This window comes from Grampus griseus, assembly GCF_964374135.1.
Source record: "Grampus griseus genome assembly, chromosome: 14".
Classification (NCBI taxonomy): domain Eukaryota; kingdom Metazoa; phylum Chordata; class Mammalia; order Artiodactyla; family Delphinidae; genus Grampus; species Grampus griseus.
The window spans coordinates 8,708,368-8,721,524 of record NC_139008.1 but is presented as its reverse complement, the minus strand read 5'-3'; the positions used below and the strand labels follow the sequence as shown (position 1 = coordinate 8,721,524).

The 13,157-nt window shown below is 51.6% G+C and overlaps 1 protein-coding gene across 1 annotated transcript; it reads right to left on the bottom strand.

Moving 5' to 3' along the window:
• Positions 1 to 9,101: 9,101 nt before the first annotated feature.
• On the bottom strand, positions 9,102 to 10,790 carry CCL24 (C-C motif chemokine ligand 24; the record flags this gene model as incomplete). Its single annotated transcript, XM_082669868.1, has 3 exons — positions 10,697 to 10,790; positions 10,339 to 10,456; positions 9,102 to 9,270 (listed from the first exon to the last, which is right to left on the bottom strand). The coding sequence occupies exons 1-3, from the start codon at positions 10,767 to 10,769 to the stop codon at positions 9,102 to 9,104; spliced, it is 360 nt and encodes a 119-aa protein (XP_082525994.1). The 5' UTR covers positions 10,770 to 10,790.
• Between the last annotated feature and the right edge of the window lie 2,367 nt (positions 10,791 to 13,157).

Below are 13,157 nucleotides of genomic sequence, written 5' to 3'. Positions count from 1 at the left end.
GGTGCTACAAGCTGGGTCCTTCACAGCCTTCTTCCTAATTCCTCCTGTCTCAGCAGTACCCTCTTTTATGGGGCTGAGTGGTCCCTGAAGATAATTCCAGAGAATTTTACCGTAAAGCACAAAAGCAGCTCTTTTGTACTACAGAGGGGAAGCAACCTGACACCCCTGAAAAGGAGATTGGAAAGTGAGGAGGTGTCACGGGGCGGGAAGGGGAGGAGTCAGCACACCCTTGAGAGTCTCCCAGCCAGTGCGATGGTCTGAGGCAATGCTTGATTGTTTGAAAAGCAAAAGCAGAGGAAATAAGAATTCCAGAGAATTGATCTTAGTTATTCCAGATACATTCCTGGCTCTTGGCCAGAGTTTTTTCTGTTTTTCGCCGCATGGCATGTAGGATGCTAGTTCCCTGACGAGGGATGGAACCTGTGCCCCCGCATTCGAAGCACGGAGTTCTAACCACTGGACCACCAGGGAAGTCCCCTTTCTTGGTTTTCTAAACATTGTTTATCTCTTGTTGAGGTCTGGACAGTCTCAGGACAGGAGCATAGAGCAGCCTGACCACACAATGGATGTTCAGGAATGAAGCTCCTGGGGAGGAGCTTCAAGATGGCAGAAGAGTAAGACGTGGAGGTCACCTTCCTCCTCACAAATACATCAGAAATACATCTACACGTGGAAAAACTCCTACAGAACACCTACTGAACGCTGGCAGAACACCTCAGACCTCCCAAAAGGCAAGAACCGCCCCCCCCCACGTACCTGGGTAGGGCAAAAGAAAAAAGAATAAACAGAGACAAAAGGATAGGGACGGGACCCGCACCAGTGGGAGGGAGCTGTGAAGGAGGAAAGGTTTCCACACGCTAGGAAGCCCCTTCGCGGGCGGAGACTGCGGGTGGCGGAGGGGGGAAGCTTCGGAGCCGCGGAGGAGAGCACAGCCACAGGGGTGCGGGGGGCAAAGCGGAGAGATTCCCGCACAGAGGATCGGTGCCGACCAGCACTCACCAGCCCGAGAGGCTTGTCTGCTCACCCGCCGGGGCGGGCGGGGCTGCGAGCTGAGGCTCGGGCTTCGGTCTGAACGCCGGGAGAGGACTGGGGTTGGCGGCGTGAACACAGCCTGCAGGGGGTTAGTGCACCACGGCTAGCCGGGAGGGAGTCCGGGGAAAAGTCTGGACCTGCCAAAGAGGCAAGAGACTTTTTCTTCCCTCTTTGTTTCCTGGTGCACGAGGAGAGGGGATTAAGAGCGCTGCTTAAAGGAACTCCAGAGACAGGCGCGAGCCGCGGCTAAAAGCGCGGACCCCAGAGACGGGCATGAGACGCTAAGGCTGCTGCTGCCGCCACCAAGAAGCCTGTGTGCGAGCACAGGTCACTATTCACACCCCCATTCCGGGGAGCCTGTGCAGCCCGCCACCGCCAGGGTCCCGGGACCCAGGGACAACTTCCCCGGGAGAACGCACGACGCGCCTCAGGTTGGTGCAACGTCTCGTCTGCCTCTGCCGCCGCAGGCCCGCCCCGCACGCCGTGCCCCTCCCTCCCCCCGGCCTGAGTGAGCCAGAGCCCCCGAATCAGCGGCTCCTTTAACCCCGTCCTGTCTGAGCGAAGAACAGACGCCCTCCGGCGACCTACACGCAGAGGCGGGGCCACATCCAAAACTGAACCCCGGGAGCTGTGAGAACAAAGAAGAGAAAGGGAAATCTCTCCCAGCAGCCTCAGAAGCAGCGGATTAAAGCTCCACAATCAACTTGATGTACCCTGCATCTGTAGAATACATGAATAGATAACGAATCATCCCAAATTGAGGAGATGGACTTTGGGAGCAACGATATGTATATGTTTTCCCCTTTTCCTCTTTTTGTGAGTGTGTATGTGTATGCTTCTGTGTGTGATTTTGTCTGTATAGGTTTGCTTTTACCATTGTCCTAGGGTTCTGTCTGTCCTTTTTTTTTTTTTTTTTTAGTATAGTTATTAGCGCTTGTTATCATGGGTGGATTTGTCTTTTGGTTTGGTTGCTCTCTTCTTTCTTTTTTTTATTTAAAATTTTTTTTTAATAATTATTTTTTATTTTATCTTCTTTGCGGTACGCGGGCCTCTCACTGTTGTGGCCTCTCTCGTTGCGGAGCACAGGCTCCGGACGCGCAGGCTCAGCGGCCATGGCTCACGGGCACAGCCGCTCCTCGGCATGTGGGATCTTCCCGGACCGGGGCACGAACCCGTGTCCCCTGCATCGGCAGGCGGACTCTCAACCACTGCACCACCAGGGAAGCCCCTAACCAACATTTTAAAATAACTATAAATGGAATATAACCTTTAAAAAGTGAATCACCATGTTGTACACTTGAAACTTATATAATATTGTACATAAACTATACCTCAATTAAAAAAAAAGACTTTATGATGACCCCAACATTATTTTGCCGCTCCAGCTGCCACCTGGAAGGAGAGGTGGCTGAGACCAGACTCTGCTCATCAGCTGCCCCTGCCCCCAAGCAGGGGTCCTGAGTCACTTAACCCAGCTCAGCACTTCTCAACTGGTCCTCCTGTGCCAGATGAAGCCAAAGGTCCCTTCTCCTCCCCGGTCCCTTGTCTGCCAGAGTGGGAGATAAAGTCTGTCAACCTGGCTGGCCGTGACAATAACCTGGACTACTTTTTTTTTTAATTGCGATATAATTGACGTATAACGTATTCATTTTAGGTGTACAACACAATAAGTTGATATACGTATACACTGTGAAATTATTGCCACAAGTTAACATCCATCACCACATAGAGTTACAAATTTTGTTTTCTTGTGAGCAGAACTTTTAAGATCTACTGTCTTAGCAACTTTCAAATATACAATACAGTATTGTTAACTACAGTCACGATGCTGTATGTTATATCTCCAGGGCTTGTTCATCTTATAACTGGAAATTTGTAACTTTGACCCCCTTCACCCGTTTTGCCCAACCCCTAGCCCCCGCCTCTGGCAACCACCAATCTGTTCTCTGTATCTATGAGTCTGGGGTTTTATTGTGTTTTAGATTCCACATATAAATGAGATCAGATGGCATTTGTCTTTCTCTGTCTATCTTATTTCGCTCAGCACAATGCCCTCAAGGTCCATCCATGTTGTCGCAAATGGCAGGGTTCATTCTTTTTTATGGCTGAGTAACATTCCACTGTGTGTATATGTGTGTGTGTGTGTATTTTTTTCTTTATCCATTCATCCTCCAGTGGACACTTAGGCTGCTTCCATGTCTTGGCTGTTTTAAATAACGCTGCAGTGAACATCAGGGTGCAGATATCTTTTCAACTAAGTGTATTCATTTCCTTCTGATAAATACCCAGAAGTGGGATTCCTGGATCGTATGGCAGTTCTGTTTCTACGTTTTTGAGAAAGTTCCATACAGTTTTTTGTTTGTTTGTTTGTTTGTTTGTTTTGCGGTACGCGGGCCTCTCACTGCCGTGGCCTCTCCCGTTGCGGAGCACAGGCTCCAGACGCACAGGCCCAGCCGCTCCGCGACACGCGGGATCCTCCCAGACCGGGACACGAACCCGTGTCCCCTGCATCGGCAGGCGGACCCTCAACCACTGCGCCACCAGGAAAGCCCACTCCATACAGTTTTCGATAGTGGCTGCGCCAACTGGGGCAACTTCTTCAAGAATGCAGATTTCTGGGCCCCACCCCAGCAGAGTCATCACGTATGGGGCAGGGCCCAGGAATCTGCATTTTAAGTCAGATTCTGATTCTAAAGCCCCGCTAGGGCTGAGAACTGCTGTTCTGTGGGTCTTCTCTGTTCCTCCTCCCACCCCTTGGACTCAAGGGCTCACCTGTGCTTGCTTCCTCTTCCACCCTTGGATTATGATTGTACTTTTTGATATGTCAGCCGTGGGCTAGAGCAGAGCTGAATTAACTCAGTTTCAGTGAGTCATAGGACAGGTTTTGTCCGGGGTGGAGTATTCTCCCAAACACAGACCAACTTTGTCTTAACGTGGCCACAAACTAAGCCCGGTCCCTCCCTGACCACAGCAGCTTCCGGCACCCCTCCATCTCCAGAACATCTCAAGGTAGCTTGAGAAAGACTGTGGGGGACTCAGTGCATTGCCATTGTGCTGGTGGTCCGCCCAGAGCCAGGGCGGGAGATGTCACCTCCCCACACACAGACTGGCCATCCACGGCCAAGGCTCGCATCCCAAAGCAAGGCCGGGCCAAGGCAGGCCAGGACTTCTGGTGGACAGTTCAGGCGCCCCATGATCAGCACTCCAGTCAGTGCCTCCTTTCTCCAGAGGCATTTAATGGCCACCAGAGAAATGAGACAGGAGGAAGCAGGGGGCACAGAGCCACTGGAGTGGCCATAGAAGTATTAGCTGGGTGCCCTGGCCACAGCAAGGCCAGCTTCAGCTTCTCTGCCTCCTGCCTAAACTTGAGGCTGCCCACAGCCTGTATACCATGTGCCAGGCATTCAGCTAAATGCTTCCTATGCATTAATTGCCTGTTTAATACTTACAGCCGACCCATGAAATAGGTACTTCCATTATGCTCATTTTACAGATGTGGAAACTGAGGCCCGAGAGCTCAGTTAGCTTCCTCCAGCACCACACAGCCAGAAACCGAGGAGGCTGGGATCAAATTCAGGTCCATCTGACTTCCTAGACCAAGTCATTTCTCCTTTATTTATTTATTTGTCATCTAAACTAGTTGACTTGGTTTGTATTCTCCCAAATACAAACCCTGGGACAAGGGTTTGGGAGTATGTAGTTTATTCAGGAGAGGCAGAGACACCGGCGAGAAGGGCAGGCAGCCAGGAGCGTGTGTTGTCAAGCCAGTGACTGATTGGGAAACAGGGCAACGATTGGCAGAGAGCGGAGAACACACTCCCTAGAGCTATTCCGACCAGGGAGTTAGGGACCTGGGACGGTGGTTAGACACCCACTTTAATTAGCTGTTGGTTGAGGGCTGCCCGGGGGCTGTTCATTCCCTGGCACTTCTGGCCTGACCCAGCAGAGCAGCCTTGGGGCAAAGCACCCAGGCACAGAGACGCAGATCCTCCTGGCTGTTGGAAGAAGTCAGGAGCATGATGAAAGATAACAGTCCAAGGGAAAGGCGCACAGGCAACGCATCGACAGCTTCTGTACACTAGTTTTTATTACAAAAGGGATAAATGCACATAGCAAGAAGTTTAAACACCCCAGAAAAGTACTGATAAAGATGTATCTTCTCTCTCCCTGACTCCCAGCGTGACTTGCCTAAGGCAACCACCTGTCACCTACAAATTGGCCCTTGCCCTCTACCTCTACAAGGATCAAATTATGAGCTGCTGCAGCTGCTGACCATTGACACCGCCTGAAAGGAGCTCAGGGTGGAGATCAGGAATGAGGCCCTCTGTACTCTGGGAAGAACTGGCAGAACATGTCTTTAGATAGTTAGATATTTTCAGGAGAAGACTTTATGAGCCCAACTCTTGCATCTCCTCGTATCTAGAAAAGCACTAAAATCCTTCATGGTGACGTCCGCTCCTCGTGACTAGCAGCAACCTTCTGCAAAAAATATGTGCTTGGTTGCATGTACTCCCCCTTCACCAAACTCACATCTATACTCATCTTCCCCCCTACCTCTCTGGAGCAGTTTCTCAGAGCTATCTGAAATGCTGTCTCCTGGACTATAGTCCTCATTTTGCCCCTCATTAAGTTTGTAAAACGTAACTCGCAACTCTCACGTTGTGCATTTTTTTCAGTCAACACAACTTTGATAGTTTGCATCCATCAAGTTGCTAAGCATACATGTATTTTTTTTTACATGAATAGGATCATATAGTGCATGTCCTTGTGCACCTTGTTTTTTTTCACTTAAAAATATATCTTTGCTGAGTCTCCTATGAATTGGCAATTAGGTTGTTGCTAGTTTTCTATAACCACAAATAGTGCTGCCTGCATCCTTGTACATGAACCTCTGTGCAAACGTGTAGGACATATTTCTGGAGGTGGAATTGCTGGGTCAATGGCGTGTGTGTGTATGTATGTATGTATGTATTTATTTTGGCTGTGTTGGGTCTTTGTTGCTGTGCGCGGGCTTTTCTCTAGTTGTAGCGAGCGGGGGGCTACTCTTGCGGTGTGCAGGCTTCTCACTGCGGTGGCTTCTCTTGTTGCGGAGCACGGGCTCTAGGCGCGCAGGCTTCAGTAGTTGTGGTGTGCAGGCTCAGTAGTTGTGGCTCGCGGGCTCTAGAGCGCAGGCTCAGTAGTCGTGGCGCACGGACTTAGCTGCTCCGCGGCATGTGGGATCCTCCCGGACTGGGGCTCGAACCCGTGTCCTCTGCATTGGCAGGCGGATTCTTAACCACTGCGCCACCAGGGAAGTCCCAGTATGTGTGTCTAGCATTTTAACATATGCTACCAGATGGTCCTCCAAAGAGGCTGGCCCAGGAGACACACCTGCCAGAAGAAGGACAGGGTTCCAGCTTTGCACACTCTTGGAGGCTCTCCCCTCCTCGCCACTGCCTGCTTCAATCCTTCCATGGCTGCATGGCTGCAACTGTACCAGAGTTTACAGCTTCCCTGATGAAATAAATGAGAACCCTCAGATGGGAACCAGCAAAGGTAGTTTATTCAGCACTTGCCTAGCAAGGGAATCAGGCGCATCACCTGTGTTTGGCAGAGACTCACAGGCCTCCAGGGAGTGGGAGAGCTTCAGAGAGGACCAGAGGGAAAGCACAGGTATATCTTGAATGGAGGCCGTTGGCCCGGGAAGCTGGAGGCGGGATAACTAGAAGCAGACATCTTCTGTGATTGATTCGGGAGTATGTTTGGCCATCTCTGGTTGGTTCTGAGTTGGAGAAAGGGGACAATTAGGAAGCTGGCAGTCACTGACCAATCTCATGATTCTGGGGTTTTTGCTGCAGAGGCTGTGCGTCAGAGTTCTGTTGTCACCTACAGTCTGACCAATGTCTGTTTGTAGTTCCGTCTCTCACCTGAAGACACCAGCTCTCTTCCATCCTTAGAAAAACACTCTGTGGGAATTCCCTGGTGGTCTAGGGGTTAGGACTCTGTGCTTCCACTGCTTGGGAACTGTTCGGGGGTGAGGGTGGGGAACTAAGACCCCTCACAGCTGCACGGCACGGCCAAAAAAAAAGAAAGAAAAGGAAGCAAAGACTTTTTAAAAAGAAGAAGAAGAAGAAACACTGCTCTTTAGAGAGTGAAAGCTCAATTACCGTTCAGAGGCCAGCTCTGGGCCGAGGATTTCTGCAGGCTCTCTTCCCCCATCAGAATGTCCTCTCTTGTTTTTAACGCTACCCTTGATTCTGCTTTGTATCGAGTTAAAAGAACCTTAATAGTCTGCTGCCAGGCCTTTCCTGTGCTCTGCAGACTCTCTGTACCTGAAGGCTTGTTTTGAACCGTGGAAGGCTGCCCTGCTCCCACCTGCAGTAAGACCGACCCTCCCCGCAGCTGACAATGACTAATGGAGGGGGTGTAATTCTGAGGGGTGGGTCTCACACCACTGCCCAGTGGCTGGAGCTCTAATTCCCCTCTGCTTGATAACACACTCTTATTGGAAGTGATAACACACTCTTATTTCCTTCCCTTGTATTACCTCCTCATTTTCCTGGTGTTCTTTCCTGTACCTCCCAAATATAATATCTGAACCCAAATCTTTGTTTTCAGGGAGTGCTTCTGGGGAAACCCCAAACAAAATTGGAAGGTTTCCTTATCCGTATTTTACAGATGAGGGAAACTGAGGCTCAGAGAGGTTAAGTAACATATTTCAAGGTCATGCGGCTTCTCAGTCAGGACTGGTGTTAAACCCACACTGCTTTTGATTTGTGAGTGTGTTATTTTTCTCCCTAATCCTTTGAAGCCGGAGGCCAACCACCTTTTATAATTTAATAGTCTTTTGATGCCTAAACAGCTCCTTGTGCAATAATACGTTCTGTCAAAATTTTTTACAAATTTAACTGAATCCAGCTATGCATGTATGTTCTTCAGGGTTCATAACAGGACTCCCAAGGGCAGGCCAAGACCACTCCTGGGATACGCTGTGCTCAGGCTGTCTTCATTCCCCCCCCCCCAGCCTCGGATGGGCAACTCAGGGTGATTTCTGGGGCACGCACTCCACTGTTGACACCCCAACTCTGCCACCCAAGGGAGATGAGGACAGGCAAGACACGACCACCTTCGAAGGAGAAAGCACATTTTACTTAGATTGTTCTTAGAGAACAGCAAGTGTGTCCATCTACACTCGACATACAAATCACATAGTATAGAAAAAAAAAAAAAGCTGGGATCCTCTCCCCCCTCAGCTCCCACCCCATCTTCCCCTCACCAAAATGTGGGGAAAGACCAGCCTTAAAGGCAGAGACGGCCTTTGTCCCCAAAGTAGCATGGAACACACTGTGCCATGAAGCAAAACATCTCCTTAAACCCATATCTTCACAAAGGAATTCAGCTCCCCAGGCTGGCCCCTCATCCAGGTCCTCCAGGTGCATTTCATTACAAAAACCAATGCGTTCCTGAAAAAACTTTATTAGTCGTATCCCACGAGAGGTGTGCCAGGAGGGCCAGGGTCTGGCAGTGAGCGCAGCAAAGAGACCTATGCTTTTGTTGGGTTTTTATTCACCTGGGAGGCTGCAAGTGGGACAGGCCAGGAGCATCCCCACTGTAATGGAGAGCTGTGGGTGTTGAGAGGTCACCCATCCCCAGACAGATAGACAGACAGCCCGTAGGCCCCACTGCAAGACCAGAGGGCCCATAGAAGACGGCTGCAGGCTAAGGTACAAGCAGAGTCTGTCTGCAGGGTAGGACTCATGCGCTTGGGCTCTGACGGAACCCAGAAGTCAGGGAAGTGCCCGCCCCAGCTCAGGGGGAGGACAAAGGACCGCCATGGCCCTCCTCCGGGACCTTCTCTCCCAGCTCAGGAAAGGCAAGAGGCCCGGGATACTTGGAGCCCTCATTCAGCCCCCAGGAGCAGGCCTCCCCTGCCTTGGGTTCTTTTAATAGACTAGACACATCCCCTGAGAATGATGCTAGGAAACAGGACCATTAGCCCTTTGCCTGCCACCGCTGGCTCACCAGGCCCCAAGCAGCCTTTTAGGAGGTGAGACCCAGGCCCAAGCTCAGGGCTGGGGGCCGGGCAGGGGTTAGATGGAGGTGCTGTTGGCAGGGTGCCTCTTGACAGCGACCTTGGCACCCATCACTCTGGTCCTACTGGAGGCTTTCTTCTGCTTGGCATCCAAGTTCTTCATGTACCTCTGGACCCACAGCAACTTGGGGTTGCCACAGAACCTCTGGCCCTTCCTGGTGGTGAAGCTGCGGGAAGAGTGACAGGGCACACGTGAGGTCTGGCAGGGGGTCTGGATCCCTTCACTTTCTGAGGAGGTCGTGTGGAAGCCCAGAGGACACGCTGCTGTCCCAGCCTCCTGGCAGGTTCCTGACACGATGTCTCCTCTCTGTGCGTCTGCATCTCTTTGTTTCAGTAACCTCATGTTCATGTTCAGTAACCTCCTTGTCATATGGGGGAGGCCCAGCCCTGCCTTTAGATAACACTGGGTCTGAAGAGAGAGACACAATGTCTACTCACAGTGGGGAGAGAAGATGCACTGAGAACCCCGAAGAAAAAAGGCCTCCAGTTCACACAGTGTGCAAGGAAGCGTGGCCGATAAGGATGCCAGAGCTGGGAGTGGGCAGTGGGATGCCATTTTCCAAGCCAGCTCCAAGCGGTGGATGCCAGGCTGTGGAGCTGGGTCTGGAGCCAGTGGGGAAAATTCCAGTTAATAATTAATTTTTTTTTCTCAAAGATGCAGACAAAATTAAGATTCAAAGTTTTAATTAATTTCCATACTGATGAAAATAATTCCATGAATTCGGTAAACCATTGCATAAATGCTATAGGGTAAAAAAATGTAAACAAGTTTAAACAATTCACTACAAGTAAATGATTCTGCATTATAAATGCTACCTTCTGGGTTAAGAAAAGACCACATTTCTAGGGCATGCCACTGTTTACGCAGTGAGCTTACATTTGCTGTCTTGTAACTCTGAAGCTATTTGGAGTCCTAAGTGACCTTGAATAGGTCACCTTTCTGAGCCTTAATCGCCTCCTGTAAAATGAGAAGAATCAATCCTAGCTCATAGACCGGCTGAGAGGGTGAGATAAGGGAACGTTATATGCCCCGAATGGTGCCTCGTATATATTTGGTGCTCAGTACATGATTATTGACTCTGAATCCTCTTCCTAATCTTATGGATGAGGAAGTTGAGGCTCAGAGAGGTGAGGTGACCTCCCCAGGGTCACAGAGCAGGGCCCTCAGTGGTCCTGAAGGCTCACGTCTCCCTGCCCCACTCCTGCCAGGTGGCCAAGGAGGAGTAGTTTCTTACATCACTCCTGCCTTGGGGCAGACACTCCTGTTGGACAGCTGGTAGTTTATCACTCGTCTCTCAGGAATTCTCTTGGAAATGAAGGCTAAGCAGCAGGAAGAGGGGATGATCATGGAGCCTAAAAGACAGGAGAGAGAAGAGCCAATTTCTTTACCAGCCTGCTCTAGACTCTGGGCTTCAACATGGAGCCCGTCCCCTGCACTAAACCCCTCCAGTCCAGCCACTGGGCTGCCCCCTTCTCAGCAGTCCCCTCCAGACCCAGGCTGCTCAGTCCTCCATCCTCTGCTGTGCCACTTCAGCCATGCCCTTGGGACGGCTGTCCTGTGTGAGCGACCCAGGGTGGGGTCAGAGTTCTTACCTGTAAGGACAATGCAGTAGGTGCACAGGGCCAAGAGCAGGAGGCCGGTTGCCATGGTCATGGGGGCTGCCATGTCCTGGAGAGCAGAGGAGGCAGCTCAGAGCTCAAAGCTGGGGGCAGGAGGGGCGGGGCTGGGACAAGGGGCGTGGTTCCCTGCGAGCACTCCAGCTGCCCTCTGGCCTTTACCAGGGCAGCTAGGAGGAAACATGTGCTTATATACATATAGCCTCCCCAGGGAGCCTTCCCCTCCCCTCCTTCAAAGTCCTAGAAGCCTCTGAGATCAGCAAAAAGGAAGTCGCTGCTAACTGAGTCAGGGGTTATCTTGTCCTCTAAGAAAGGGCTGGCGGCGGAGGGCATTGCCCTGCTAGGGCGAAGTGCAAACGCATTGGATGCATGATGGCGATCCTGGCTGTGCTGCTCATTTCCTGTGGGACCCTGGGCAAGTCATTCACTTCACTTTTCCTCATCTGAAAAGGAGTAAAGTTATCCTCTCTCCTTCCATCCATTCGTTCATTCACCAACTCTTGTTAAGCAAGTACCATGTGCCAGGCGTCTACTGCGGAGGCAGATGTGAGGTCAAGTGTGCAGTCAACTATCACAGGCGCTGGCGGAGTGGGCATAGAGGAAAGCGGATGCCGTCACTGTTCATTACTATCTCCTCGGACCCCTCTCCCATGCTCATGCGGCACCCCCTCTTGGTGACCTTGCATTCCCAATCCCCAAGCTGCTGGAGCCACCTAGCCTGCAGGCTCTAGGCAAGTGGGACGTGTCTGGAGACTTACATCCTCGGGGAAGCCCTTGACCAATGCCTGCTGGAGGGGTACAGACTCCAGGTCCAGCGTGACGTGTACTGTTTCTCGAGTTCCTGGAGGGGTGGAGCCAGTTTCCTTCTGTGAGACAAGACTTGGCTGTCTCCTCCCCTTCAGGGTCTGCTTCCCCCTCCCCTACTGGTTTCCCCTGGAAGCTCTGCCTGATAAACAACTGGCCCACGAATCCTCGTCTCAGGGTCTCCTTTGGGGACCCCAATCTTCTGGGGGGAGAGTGGCGCATGCACTTGTGGAGTGTGAGGTTGGCTCTGCTGAGGTTTGGAAGATGAAAGGCAGTGGGGACCGCGCTGGGGCTTTGTAAACCATAATACTTGGCTCAGTTGTCAGAGTGGGACATGCCACCCACCCACCCCCCACCCCCATTCCAGACTCCCAGCCTGGGACCCCATGTTTAGAGACTCTTGTCACTGCTGCTTCCATTCCTAAACCCTTCGCGTCCTCTCCATTTCACCTCTCATGGAAATACTTGGTTTTCTCCAGCCTCCCTGCTGTGGCCTCCCAGGAGCACACCTGTGTGGCAGCACAGTGGCCCACATCACCTGGCTGATGATGACCAGCTGTGTGTCTACATCTCCCACTTGACCATGAACACCTTGAGATCAATGTCTCATTTCCACGCCCACCAAGTCCCATGCAGATCACCTGTCCCATGGCCAGTGTTTGTAGAGTGAATATATGATGGACCGACTCTGAATCACTCTCCTTTGGATCAGGGACTCCCATGTGGTCTCTGCCCAGCATGACTGGGGTCAGTGTGTACACAGGGGAGCCATGCAGCGGGTCCTCTGATGGGGACAAGACTGAAGTTGGGGAGGCCAGCAGTGCCTGATCTCATAGTCCTTATTTATGGAGTGAAGTATGGTGAGCACCCCGCTCAGCTCTTCACTAGCTTTGCACATTCCCCTCCCCAGCCAGCAGTAAGGACCCTCACCTGGCAGAGGAGCATTCAGTGAGAGCCCTTTACATATGCAAGGGCTTCTCACTGAGTCCATTTTAGGAAGCTGCTTCTAATCTTTGCTCCTCAACAATTCCGAGGGGTTAGCCTGCTCTCTGTCTGGGTTTTATAACAGGGCGCGCTGGGAGGGGTGGCTGGAGATGGGAGAGACAGAGGCAGCACGCAGGAGAAGGGTGAGGACTGGCCTGAGCAGGGTGGGAAGGCTTCGCGCGTTGACCACGTGTTGCAACTTCATTGGGACGGCAGAAGGTCATTGGGTGGGAGGGTTTGGGGTGGGGTGCCTCACCCCAATTAGTAACACTATTTAGGGGCTTTCCCAAGATGCTTTTTTTTTTTAAAGGCATTTCTTTTAAAGTTTATTTCTTTTATTTATTTTTGGCTGCGTTGGGTCTTCGTTGCTGCGCGCGGGCTTTCTCTAGTTGCGGCGAGCGGGGGCTACTCTTCGTTGCGGTGTGCATGCTTCTCGTTGGGGTGGCTTCTCATGCTGCGGAGCAGGGGCTCTAGAGCGCAGGCCCAGTAGTTGTGGCACACGAGCTTAGTTGCGCCGCGTCACATGGGATCTTCCCAGACCAGGGCTCGAACCCTTGTCCCCTGCATTGGCAGGCAGATTCTTAACCACTGCGCCACCAGGGAAGCCTCCAAAGACGCTTTTTAAAAAAACACCCAGTCTCGCTGCTCT